The sequence below is a fragment of the Carassius auratus genome, chromosome 15 (genome assembly GCF_003368295.1).
Source record: "Carassius auratus strain Wakin chromosome 15, ASM336829v1, whole genome shotgun sequence".
In the NCBI taxonomy this organism is placed as follows: Eukaryota; Metazoa; Chordata; class Actinopteri; order Cypriniformes; family Cyprinidae; genus Carassius; species Carassius auratus.
This window is the reverse complement of record NC_039257.1, coordinates 7,061,313-7,075,090: the sequence shown is the minus strand read 5'-3', so window position 1 is coordinate 7,075,090 and position 13,778 is coordinate 7,061,313. Positions and strand designations below refer to the sequence as shown.

Sequence of the window (13,778 nt, the reverse complement as noted above, 5' to 3'; positions counted from 1 at the left end):
CATGGGACATGGGTGGAGCTAATAGTGACCATAGTGACAGCAGCAGAAATCCACCTGTCACTCAAGCGGCCACGCCCTTAATTATGCAGCAATTTAAGGCTTAATATAATTTAAACGGATGAGTTTAAAAAATCATCCCCCTCACAGTTGTCATGAAGGGCAAAATGATATTGCAGACTGGTATATCTTACCATATTATTTTAATGTATTATCTTGATTATGATCGAACTGGTTTGTAGTGCAAACAGTTTTACTGTCTACTGCACTTTGTTGTTCTTATCGTTATTTCCCTGCTGTGGCTAATGAACCAGAAGTCTTGCACATTCATAGAAAATGGCTTACTTCAGAATTGAAAAATAATTAAGATATATGACTGTATTTGTGACAACTAAGGATTTAAACCATGTCATACTTGTGAAAAGATGCTGATATGATCTGTCACAGACATCAGCCATCCCCGTATCCCACTTTTCAGTGACTGTCATCATGATTGAAACCCTGGCCATTTGCGAGCCCATGGCAGTGGCAAATAAGAGAAGCCAATTGCTGGAATGACAGAGGAGGGTGATCTTCACCACCTGTAGTGGTCAGTGGCTCACAGCTGCCAGTGTGACACACACATATATTCTGGCTCACACGTGCATGTGGTTGTGCCTATAATGTGGGCCAGCCTAATGGGTTGTTTTCTGCACCGGCTGCTGGACTAATGAAAATAGATTCAATTTACCCCTGTCAGAAATAACAGGCCATGTGTGCACGAGGCAGCAGGCATATAAAAGGACAGATTAGCCAAGGTGGACACTTACAGAATTTCTGCCTGGATGTCATTCAGTGTTCTCAAAGAGGGAGGAAAGGAGAGCGCTTGATCCCTGTCAGGAAGCATTTAGGGCCATTGCACAAACATAGTTTGACGTTGTGGTGAGTTATATTGAGAGTGAAAGGGAGGCTTTTGTTGTTTTGGTTGTGGAGTGGCTGAGGGTTTTATCAATTCAATTTAAACAGACTCCTCTGGGGTCATGGTGGGGTGTTGTCTAGAATCATCCCAGTTCTCTTTCTTTCTGTCTTTCTAACATACAAACACGTATTGCATATTCATTTATATCCAAAAGCTTTTCATGAGGTCAAAGGAAATCTATAAAATTAGGAAAATTATCACATATCAGTTATTACTGTTTTAACACACACACACACACACACACACACACATATATATATATCACACACACACACACACACACACACACATGAACAGTTATATACACACAAACACACACACACATATTTTTAATATTCACATATATAATTATCATTTAAGTTTTTGAGATCAAATGAAAAATAAAATCTAGAGAATGATTGTATTATTGGAGGTTTGCATTTCCTAGATATTTTCCAAATGAATTATTGAAACCAATACTAAAAATACTTAAAAGCCATGGATGTGTTAACCTCAAAAATAGGTCAAGAAATATTGGTATTAAACGACTCATTCTATTGACAACCCTAGTTTCATGTAATCATTTCACTTGTTCTAAGGTATTGATTTTTATCGGTACCAGAGGGAGATATTGTGCCAAAATCAATATTCTGATATTGATCCAACACTAATTTACATATCTCTCTTTCACCACCCTGATCTGTTTTTTTTTTTTCCTGCAGTCGATGAGATCCACAGCTACCCTGACGTTTTCCTGCCCGGTAGCAAGGTTCCGGTGGGTGCTCCGCACTCCTCCTCTCCACAGACGGAGCATAGCGCAGGTGGGCGGGTGGGCGGCGAGGTCCGCAGGTCCAGTTTGACCAGCATGGACAGCCAGTTATCGGGCTGCTGGGAGAGCAGGCTGAGCAGCACCGTCACCAACAGTGAGTGGGCAGCGGGTGGGCGAGCTCCGGGCACAATATTAAACGCTCTTACTGACTTTATCTAAAGTTTTTTTGATCTTTTGTCAGACTCCGTACTGCACAAACCTCATAATTAGACATGCTTTTTGCTCTCAAGCCAAGCAATGCAGCGTTAGCGGCTGTCTGTGCTGCCAAAAGGCCGGCTGCAGTGTATTTAACTCTTTTCAAGTAGATCATATCTCAGCTACAGAGCAAGGACATAATGGCAGTTATTAGTCTAAAACATGGCGGGTTTATTGGCTCTGAATTATTCTTACAAGATCTGTCTGTCTCTAATGAGATGTATGTAATGATACAGTGTGCCATAATGTATAGCATTATTCTCTATTATATATGGACATAAAAACGGTCTTAAATGTGGGGAAACGCATTAAAAAGCCCTGGTTTATGAATGTTAATTAGGTGACAGTGTCCTCTCAATTAAAACTTATGTGTGTTGCCAGGTATCTGCTTTTTCACTACTGTGATTCTTTAATCTTTAAAGAAATCTTACTGATTTCAAACAATTGTAAAACAATTGTTTAGAGTTTATATAAACCATATACCAGTAGTTTGTTTTTGTTTATGTGATAGTTTCCAGCAACTGGTGGGGTACTAAGAGGTTGGATTATGCTCTGTACTGTCCGGACGTCCTGACAGCATTCCCTACAGTGGCTCTCCCTCATCTGTTCCACGCTTCGTACTGGGAATCCACTGATGTGGTCGCCTTACTTCTGCGACAGGTACACTTATAGCCATTTATTGAACACTGGGAGCAAAGCTCAAAATTGTTTTCCATTTTGCTGTGAGACAGTGACACCTCAGATCTTCCTGAGCTGTGTAGAGGGCCATCCTGAACTTCATAGGAGTTTGCCATAGCCATTGTTTCTTTTTTTTGTTTTATTGTGCATCTTTCAGGTCAAAACTTTCAGACTCCCTGACTATGCTCTCCCCATGCCAGAGAAATCAAATTAGTACTACGTGACAAGACTGCATGCCTTGCCTTTTACCACAGAAAGATTTTAGATAGCTTGTTCTCACAACCTCTGTCTGTACTCTATCAAAAGAATCCCTTTCTCTCTGTCTTTTGTGTTGGTAATTTCGATTCAGCCAAAGGACTCTACTTTATTCTAAATGCCTTTTTTATTCATATCAGCTGTACCTCTGGCTGAGAGACAAATGTGGCACATCCTTCACTTACAGAGACTTTTGAAGATCAGATCACAGATGTAGTTCTCAATGCAGATGTACACGGCCTTCACTTTAGAGTGTCAAATGCAAATGGCACCTCTTATTAAATTCATCCTTAGGAAGCGGCCTCGGCACAGGTGGAAAGGAAGTAGTCAATTTAGGCAAATCATAGACCAATCTATCTTTTTGAATGCAGTTCCTTCATAATTGTTTCTGTCTGCGTGAAGGAGAGAAATAGAGCTGACAAGAGTTTCAGCTTGCAGTGTTTGATTTTGGTGTCACACGCCAGATAGTGTTGTTATCTATGTGCAAATTCTGTGCTTTTGGTTTCATGTTTTATGTATTTGGTTTAATATGTTTGCACTCTCCTTACTTCATATTGCATTTCTCAGGGCCTACTAAATGGAAAGCTATCATTGAAGATGCCATTATGACATTATTAAGTCATTACATACCACTTATACATTTCAAAATGTCACATGAAATGGTGAAGCCTTGACAAAGTGTGTACAATCATTCAGAGAAATAAATATGGGTTGTTCAGTATGAAAAACTAGGATTTTGTGACATTTTACTATTTATAGCATTTATTCATATTTTGAATGACCTTTTGTGTTTATGTTGCACTTTTCATTTTAATTATGGTAATTATCTCATTGGTCCAGCCACTTCATCCACATGACTCTGTTTTATGGCTGTGACTGTAATATCAATTTTAATTGAAAAATGATCACTTGGGTCTTATGATTCAATGTCACTTGAGTTCGTTTAATGCCTCCACTGACGGTATGCAGTAAACACCTTTGTCGAAGTCAAGGTTTGACATGATTTTTCAAAGATTTAGATCCTCAAGTGCAGCTATCACAAATCCTCAAATCTTAATAGCAACACAAAAGACTAATAAAAATGATCCTCTTGCTCCAGCTCAAATGTTACAGCAACAAAGATGTTTTATCTACACCTGAATCCACTGAGTTGTTTTTTTTTTTACAGAGGTCATAAAGATTGCTTTTGATTGTAGGTGTATTTCTCACTGTAGCTAGTTACATTAAAGCAGGAAACAGATAAAATGACAAATTTTGTATTTCATCTGAAGAGTTAATACCTGCATTCTGATTCAATCTGACCTGTGCAGTAGCAGCATTTAAAGAATGTTGTGTTGTTTATCCTTGGGGGAAATAGCTTTTCTTATTATTTACGCTTGGATGGAAAATGATTACAACTTGACTATTCATCCCTTAAGAAAATAGGACAATACTGCTTATTCATAGTTGGATTTAACACCACATACTACACATTTTATTACCCAATTTCTATCAAGGATAATGTGCAGATACTACCTGTACTGCAAGTCATTTGTAGTCCAACATCTTATCATCTGTCTCAACCAAATAACATGTTTGTGAACCTAGGGAAGCCAGGAAACCTGTCACCTGTTGGCAAACAATTGTAATTCTGTGTTTGCTGCTTCTAATTCCACAGAAATTCCACACTTTGCAATTCCACTTTACTCTCCCTTAGAGGTTGCACAGCCTCATGATAACAATGATTGGTTACTAATGTCTATGTGATTGATTGACAGGTGATGCAATGTGACCATGTGAAAACCCAAGAGATGGACAACTCTGACTCCGCCCCCTTCTCACCTTCAAGTTCGAGAGAGAAGTGGCTACGCAGACGCACACACGTCAAGCTTAGGGTAAGGACAAACAAGGCAGAGCTGACAAAACAAAATCTACTCAAACACACACTGGAAAACTTTCGAACATCAGTAAGCTTTGTGTTTTTACCCAGGTAGTTCAACTTGCTCTTCATTATAAGTGTCTGTTGTGATTTAGAGTACATCTCTGTGCATGAAATTTGCTGAGTAATGTTATCCATCAGTTAGATGTCTGTGTGATAGAGGTATCTCTCTCCAGCAGTGTCAGATATTTATTAAGAGCTAATATATGCCTCTTGGAATGTGTTTTTTTTTTGGTTAATATGTGTGCTTATTGTTTTTCTAAACATATAAAACAGCATTGCATGATATATCAGAACTATATTTGTTATCAGCTGAGTTTTTTTTATATATATATCTATATCAGTCAATGTTGAATACTTAAATTCATAATTTAATAAAAGTAGCTGTAGATGTTTTCTTCTGTATTGTGATATGTCCGAGTAAAACAGATTATCGAGAAAAAATCAATAAATAAAAGTAGGCCGTGTACTTTGCTCGATTGTAAGAAACTGACTAAATGGTTGGAAAAGTCCAGCATTTGTCACCAGAGAGAAGTCTGACATTTCACTGGATAATCCAGAATTTTAATATCAATTTAAAATTGAATCCCTAATAATAATAGTAATTAAAATAATTATCTTGTCTCTATGTTGGAATGTTAAGTATACTGTCTGTGGTCATTGTAGATTTATTTTTTAATAGCTGTTTCGATTAGGATATTTAAATATCCAAGGAATTTTGTCCCTTTTGAATGGCATCCCCCCCTGGCCAAATTCTGGCTCTGGTCTACAGATTCAGACAGACACACACACACACACACATCACTCGAGTGAAAATGTGGACTGCTGCAGAGTCATTGTAGAAGAACTAAAAATATCCCCCTCTGCCAGGGCTTTGAGTTTCTCAAATGCGGCACAATAGCTCAGTGTGTGTGGGCAGAAATCTGCACCTTACGAAAATAAGCATCACGGCCGGCCTTGATTTACTGCTCGGAGGCACATCAACACAATTACCTAACAGTGCTGCTGAAAACTACTGCCTATGCAGGTTTACAGGGTATTTTAGCACTCGCTTTCAAAAGAACCCACCATAACAACCATAACAAAGACCAATTCTTCCCAGTCCTCCACTGAGGTTAAGTAAAGCTCAGTGAAACACTTCTGTGTTATCACCGCTACCTTTTCTTTTCACAGGGAATGGTTTTTTAATCACTCAAGGCCTTGATCTGAAATCGTGGTTATTTCTGCCGCCCACTGAGCCCTTCTGAATGCGCTGATGGCCTCAATAGTATTTGATCAGAGCACTTGCTAGCCTTTCAAGTCAAAGGTGTTTCTATCTAGTCATGTTGTTTTCGAAAGACTCAGCTGATTCCTTTGTGAGATCCTGAATGCTTCTATTTATGTGTATATGCTGCATCATTCTGGCTCGGTAAGCGAGCTGCAAGGCATAAAGTAGGCACCCAATCTGGATCCAATTCACAAGCATACATCCTTTCCTACACAACAACAACATGCTCCTTTGTCAGATTAGCCTTGTGTCTGAAGACCCACTCAGGTGTGTAACCAGCACATTTGGTGGAGTGTTGCTTGTTGGCTGTTTGTGTGTATTTGATGCGTGTTGGTTTGGAATACCATCATATGGCAAACATGTATGGGCTCATGCCAAGATGAATTATTGACTGACTTAATCAATATGCAAATGGCTGCAAGCTGGGAAATGTTTAACCGCTTCATTAAATGACAAATCAGTGCAATCAGTCTCATTAGCTTTTGTGGGCTAATGATTTACAGGGCTGTACAGCTCTCTATGTGGGCTCATGCCATACCAACATGATAGCATAATATTAACAGTCACAGTACTTAGATTCTCATTCAATAGTAACCATGGCAAGGAGTTATTTTAAGTGATGTACACACTAACGTGAGTTTTAACATTTACATGACACTCAAACTTCAGGTGAGATTTTTTTGGGGGGGCTTGCTAATTCTAACATTGCTTTGACTATTTCTCATGCTTAGGCCTCACAACGTCTCATCTGATCGCTGTTGTTCTGCTGAAGTTCTGTCATCATTTGTACATTTATCCCACTCATTTGACTGGTTCGAGTTGAACTGGAGTGCGTATCTGAAAAGTTTCCCATTTGATGTGGTTGTAAAGACGTTCTCAGTCTAAATAAACACAATGCTCTCGGCGTTGATAGCCTTGTGGGGAGTGTGCTGCCCCACTCCCCCTCTCGCTCTCCCACCTCGCTTCCTTTCAGCTTTGATCTGTCCAAAAAAATGGCAAAAATAAACACAATTCTTGTCAAGAAAAGATATACAGAAGCAGCAGTTGTGAGTGGGGTGGCCAACCCTAGCTCCGCCTCTGCGTTAATTGCGTAAAAAAAAAAAGTGCATATTTTGGTAGCACTAATCACAATTAGATTTTTTTCCCCAGTTCATACAGTCCTATAAATAACCATCTAGCAACCACATGGCAACATGCTAACAACCACTCACAAAGCTTTAGCAATAGCACATAAAGCCACACAAACTTAGTTCAGAAATGTGAAAATCTAGTACTGTTTACAGTTTTTAAGGCCCCAGTTCATTTAAGCCTCAATATCCTGTTGGATTTCATAATTATAGTAGCTGGTATGTGAGAGGGATGTTTTAAGTCAGGCTTATTGGAAGAAGCTTTTGTGAATTCAGACGCTGTCTCAAAGCATTGCCTTTGCTCTATAAAGCAGCAGAGTAAAAGCTTCCTCTCTGTGTTTGCCTGCTTCCTCTGCTGGCGTGAAGGTGACTGTGGCCAGTTATTTTCAGGATTTGCATATCTCTGTGTTTTGCTTGCTTTAATTTCCCATTTAAGCACAGCTGCCTCAGCAGGGGCTGTAGGATTTATCTTCACGGAGCTCTGTGTAGAACAGCTTTATCACTGAAATTAAATTTTATTGAAGAAGGGAAGGATTAGAGCGTGACACCCTCTTTTGGAAGTACTTTGTACTGCATACTTATTAAACTGCCCCTTTCACTTTTTCCATCTGTCAGAAATGCTGCATGGCAGTATTATCAGTGTCATTTACGCTTATCATTTGCTTTATTTATTTGTCATAACAGACTCTTTTGTGTCTGCAGAATGTCACCGCCAACCACAGAGTCAATGATGTCATCGCAACCGAGGACGGCCACCAGACCCTGGTTGGTCGCTTCATGTACGGTCCGCTGGATATGGTGACCCTGACTGGGGAAAAGGTGAGAGAGTGGCATTGTAAATATCTCTACTGTCACTTTTGTTCAGTTTGTTTATTAATATTTAATGCGTCAAATAAAGGAGTGCAATAAATAGCAAAACAGTGCTTAAGTTGTCTACTGACATTTTGGTTTTTTTTGACAACACTAGTGTGCCTCAGTAATCTCTCTCCATCTCACTCGCTTCCTCCCACTGTCTGTTTCTTTGTTGTTTTGTCTCTCAGGTCGATGTGTACGTGATGACCAAGCCGCAGTCGGGTCGCTGGGAGCACTTGGACACCGAGGTGACCAACAGCAGTGGCAGAGTGACCTACACCATCCCCAAAAGCAAAAAGCTGGCCGTGGGGGTCTACCCCATCAAAATGGTTGTCAAGTAAGTCATTGGGACCCTGAGGATTACTTGTAATGTATCCAAAATGGCCATGCTCTCAAGGTTGTCTCAGCGGGGATAATTTGCAAGCGTTCAATTGGCACTCATAAAACTCTCACCCTGAGGGCTGAAGGAGAACGACTCCTCACTGTTAAATTGATCTCGGGCTGCATGCCGCATCTTGAGCTTTATCAAGAGCTGGATCTTTGTTCATGTCACTCTTTCCTCACAGGGGTGACCAGACAAGCGCGGAGGCTTTCCTGACGGTCTTGCCGCGGGGGATGGAGTGTGTCGTCTTCAGCATTGACGGTTCATTTGCCGCTAGCGTCTCTATTATGGGCAGCGACCCTAAAGTACGGCCCGGAGCTGTGGATGTGGTCAGGTAACAAATTCACAGGGTGGCTTTTCGTGTAAATGCGTGTGAGAGAGAATCGATGCTTTCATTTCATGCTACGGCAATATTGAAAAGAACCGGCCTGCCGGTGAGGCACAATTGGATTTCATTTAATAGAGAGATAGCAAAGTGCTGATACCAGATATCAGATGGGGTTTGGGATTTACAAATGGACAATCTTGGGTTGTTTCCCAGACTGTCCTTGGGCAAATTTACTGCGTTGTCAAATGCAATCTGTTACTAGACGAACAGGCGTCATGACTATCCAGGAATCGGTCCCCAACTGTTTTTCACCAAGCATTATGGGATTGCTCCGAGGGTAAATGATTGTATTTTGCATGCAGACACTGGCAGGATCTGGGCTACCTGATCATTTACATCACTGGCCGTCCAGACATGCAGAAGCAGAGGGTTGTGTCCTGGTTGTCTCAACACAACTTCCCTCAAGGCATGATCTTCTTCTCGGAGGGTTTGGTGCATGACCCTCTTCGCCAGAAAACCATCTTCCTCAGGAACTTGGTGCAAGAGGTTAGTCTTTTGCTACCATGTCCACATATTTGGTATATGTGGTTCTGAAGTACCTTTTGAACTCTGTAACTGTAAAATATGAATATGCCTGTGTTGAAGTTTCGGGAAGTGTTTCTATAAAAGGGTTCACTAGACTTTCAGAAATATGCTCTGGTTAAGCTCGGGCACTGTATGAGTCATAGCTTCTTATGTGCACATTTTAAAACAAACAGGATGCTATCAGGATGGAAATAAAAAGCTGTATTCAAGCAATGCTCAATGAGGGATTAAGATTTGGCCTACAATATCCATTTGTTTAATTAACCCTCTTTCAAATGTTATGACATTTATATAGGGTTTGAAATTTGATCAAGAACAAGAGTAGGATAAACAAATACCACAAAACATCAAAGATTTCTTCAAATCCATTGCAAATACTTGCTGGTGCTTTTGCTGTTGGTTTCCCACCAAAAATGATGTCACTTGCTTGAGGGTGACATCATTAAGGATCTGGCTTTTGTTAGATTTCGTAAGAATTTGTAACATGATGGAAAAAAGAAATGTAAGAAATATTTCACTGTTTTCACAAAAATATTAAACACTGCACCCTTTTTTTTTTTTTGATAGCAAAAAGTAATATTTCTTGAGCACCAAATCCGCATATTAGAATGATTTCTGTGATCCTGAAAACTGGATTAATTCAGCTTTGCCTTTACAGGAATAAATTAGATTTTAAAATACACTCTAATAGAAAATAGTTATTTCAAATTGTAATAATATTTCATGATATTATTGTTTTTACTGTATTTTTATCAACAACAACAAAAAAATGCAGCTCTGGTAAGCATAAGAGACTCCCTTTAAAAACATAAACTGACTGACCGCAAACTTTTGAATGGCAAAGTGTACATTTCAAAAACTGTATTTGATGGAGACATGAAAATATACCACATAGTAGGAATGAAGAGTAAGAATCATTTTTCTTTATTCCTTTATTTCTGCTCCTCTTGGTCAATCTCTCTCAGGCTTGCTTCCTCTGTCTCTCGCATGAGTAGTCACACAGGAACTGAGGTGTTTTTGTAGTGAATCCTCAGGGCATCTAATCACACTTTGCCCTTTTCTTATGTTGGCAGTGTCACATTAAAATCAACTGCGCCTACGGCTCCATGAAGGACATTTCCGTCTACAACATGCTGGGCCTCAACCCCCACCAGATATATATAGTAGGACGGCCCTCTAAGAAGTACCAGAATCAGTGCCAGGTTAACTTTGATTCTTCCTTGTCTTTCATTCCATTTCCACCATAACTGGTCACAATTAATCTAGTTTCCTCTAAAATCTTTTTTATGTCTTCTGATCTACCACAGTTCCTGAGCGAGGGCTATGCAGTACATCTCTCCTCCCTGCAATTCAGTCACAGAGCCCGGCCCAAGAAGAGCTCTGTGCGAATGGTTCTTCGAAAGGGCTCATTTGGTCTGTCAGCCAAACCAGACTTCCTGTGTAAGCGGACACACCTTCGCCGCACCATGTCAGTGCAGCAGCCTGAGCCACCCATGACACCCAACCCTAAACCAGAGAGAGCTCAGAGCCAGCCCGAGTCGGACAAGGACCACGGGGGTGGAGGGGGTCCAGGCCATGCCATGTGGGCTCGGGGGTCCATGCACCGTGGCGACACCACTCCCTGACCCAAGAGAAACATAGGAGGGATGGAAAAAGGACAGATGGTTATGATCTCTCGGTGGACAGAGCCCAGGTAAGCTTTAGTTTTAAGCCTGTTTGAACAAATCACATTTTGGATGCTTTTTAATTTTTTTTTATGTAAACATGCTCTATCCAAATACCTGTAATACCGTGTTGAACAGCCCCTTTGTTTTGTCTCTAATGCATAACAAACAGATTTTGTGTGTGGATGGGCATGACCATGTTTTAAATTTTAGTTAAATTAAAATTTCAAATGAGCGCACATCTAATATTCTCACCGCGGTACCATTGTGCTGTAAAATATTCCTAAATTCAATCTCAGCATCGCTGAATTTGTAACCCTAAATTTGTATTCAGAACCTAGCAAGACCTCAACCCCCACGATATCTGTTTGCAGCCCTCCTTGATGATTTAGCAGCTTTATACCAGCAAATGGAGAAAAAGTGATTAGGGACCAGTGGCTCGACATCCTTCCAAACCTTGCCATTAAATTAGAGGCTACACCTCCTCTAGCTCTGGTTCATTCATAATCAGGACTGTAGAAAAGGCTGAAAAATTATTAATAGAACTTGGGCCTCCCACCGCCTCATCTCCCATCACGCCGTGCAAATCTGAATGCAAATGTGCAACTGAGAGGCTCCTCTGCTGGGCCCGGTGATCCGCAAATAAGAGTGCCCAGACATGCCCCGACTCAAGCGCTCTTCCATTTTGCCAAATAATGTTTGCCTGATGAGATAGATGCCGGCCGCGGCCTGTGTGTGTCTCCTTGGGGAAACCATTTGTAATTTTCTCTGATGATTTTCATAATGAAATAGGTATTTATATAGGCGCTCATTGAAGCGTGACTGCTGTGTGAAGCGCTCTTCGATTCACAATCTCTTTCCTCCTTCAACCCCACAGCATCTTTACTCCTTCTGCTGATACTACACCATAAAATAAGACAAACCCCACCTGAGCTGATTAAAACTTCTCAGTGACGTGCCATCCGCATGGATCTGACACAACAACGCACAAACTCTGAGACCCGATGCTTTGTTTTCGGCAGCAGGAGAAGAGGAAATTCAGTTTCTAAATTCTGTTTTATTTGTTTGTGATGCTTTGGAGAACTTTTGGATTTATTTAGCCCTGTACGAAGGCTTCCTCGCATCACCCATCAGGAACAAAGAGGATATTTGATAAGAGAAAACATCAAATTTCCTAACGCCTAAGCAATACGGAAGAAGAGGGAGGGTGAGTATCCCACTGCTTGGACAGGTGGCAGCGCTGACTCCTGCAATAATCCCTCTGTTTTAATATTGCAGGCATTTGTCTGCTCTCTGAGCGTCTGTCTTTGGGCCGCTTGTGGCCAGACGGACTTGCAAAACTGTACATTAACCTTTTGTGCAAGTGTGGCGACCTGGCCTGAACTCTTGTCGCCCCTGTCTCTGTTCAGCCAGAACAGAGTCTGACATCATTGGCCACCGCTCCTGAACTCCGCCCACTCCTGTGCCAGGTCACGCCGAGACTCGCAGCTCTGGTACACTGCAGAAGCATATTTACAACCATCGGTGGTTCTTTCTGTGATTGTCTCTCACTAGTGTTGTAAATATATAATACAGTAAGTGGCACTGAAGCGAAATGAGTATGTGCAGTGCTCACTCTGCAGTGAAGCATTTTCTTAATTGGTATTTTTGTCTCTTTTCCAGGACAAATATTTCAACATCCTTAAACCAGATTAATTTACATGAAGCGTAAGATTATTTTTCAGACAGTAAATCTGGGGAATAAATAAATAAGTGGAAACACTGATGCAACTGATGAATGCAATTTTCACTAACACAAATGATTTCTGTGTTAAATAAAACAAAGTGCTTTTGAACTTTCTATTCATCTAATCCTAAAAAAAGACATATTATGGTTTTCACAAAATGTTAATCAGTTAATTTGTATTCCACACTGATAGTAATAAGAAATGTTTCTTGAGCGGCAAATCAGCGTATTAGAATGATTTCTGAAGGATCATATGACACTGAAGACTGAAGTAATGGCTGCTGAAAATTCCCCTCTTAAAATCCAGCCATAAGAGGCATAAGTTACATTTTAAAATATATTAAAATATAAAACAAATTGTACTGTGTTTTTGATCAAATAAATGGAGACATGATGAGCATAAGATACTTCTTTCATAAACATTATAAAAGCTTACTGACCCTGAACTTTGGATCATTAGTGTAAAAAATAAATATACATTCTCTTATATCTATATTTTGCTTCTCAAGTAAATTTATCTTTTTAAGAATGCTCAAATATTTGGAGTGGAAACCCCAGATTTAAAAATCTTTTATAGCACACCTTGAATGGCCAAATAAATAACCATTTTATATTTGTATTGTAACGTGAACTGTGGTTGTCAGGAGGTCTTCGTGTCACATTATTGATTTTATCGGTACAACAACTTGCGCAAACACAACACCTTGATATTGTTTACATGTAAATCCATCTCACTGGGTACGATGGTCTTGTTGAAGAACATACTGTACTATATTAGTATTTTAAACTATACTAGAGGACAACCTCGGTGTTACAATAAATTAATATAAATTTACAAAAGACACCATCAGGCCACTATAATGCTGTTGTCACCACGAGGGTCCATATCAAGTTCTTGTAATGTCACATTTTCCTATCGTAGTTACTGATTTTGGTATTTTGTATGAGGCTGTCTATTGAAAATTGCAGTTGCACTGCGAAAGCATTTATGTAATTTAATTTTGTTGTATATTTAACTTAAAATCTTTATATAACACT

At 40.0% G+C, this 13,778-nt stretch overlaps 1 protein-coding gene across 2 annotated transcripts in view; it reads left to right on the top strand.

Moving 5' to 3' along the window:
- Window positions 1-13,251, top strand: part of LOC113114894 (membrane-associated phosphatidylinositol transfer protein 3-like) — a 71,892-nt gene extending 58,641 nt beyond the window's left edge. For both annotated transcript variants that reach the window (XM_026281974.1, XM_026281973.1), the window contains exons 11-20: window positions 1,657-1,857; window positions 2,470-2,618; window positions 4,649-4,765; window positions 7,906-8,022; window positions 8,244-8,392; window positions 8,622-8,771; window positions 9,128-9,311; window positions 10,424-10,552; window positions 10,658-11,043; window positions 11,892-13,251. In XM_026281974.1, the coding sequence (XP_026137759.1) occupies window positions 1,657-1,857; window positions 2,470-2,618; window positions 4,649-4,765; window positions 7,906-8,022; window positions 8,244-8,392; window positions 8,622-8,771; window positions 9,128-9,311; window positions 10,424-10,552; window positions 10,658-10,975 (1,514 nt within the window). In that variant the 3' untranslated portion in view covers window positions 10,976-11,043; window positions 11,892-13,251. The remainder of the gene's footprint in view (window positions 1-1,656; window positions 1,858-2,469; window positions 2,619-4,648; window positions 4,766-7,905; window positions 8,023-8,243; window positions 8,393-8,621; window positions 8,772-9,127; window positions 9,312-10,423; window positions 10,553-10,657; window positions 11,044-11,891) is intronic.
- Window positions 13,252-13,778: the final 527 nt, after the last annotated feature.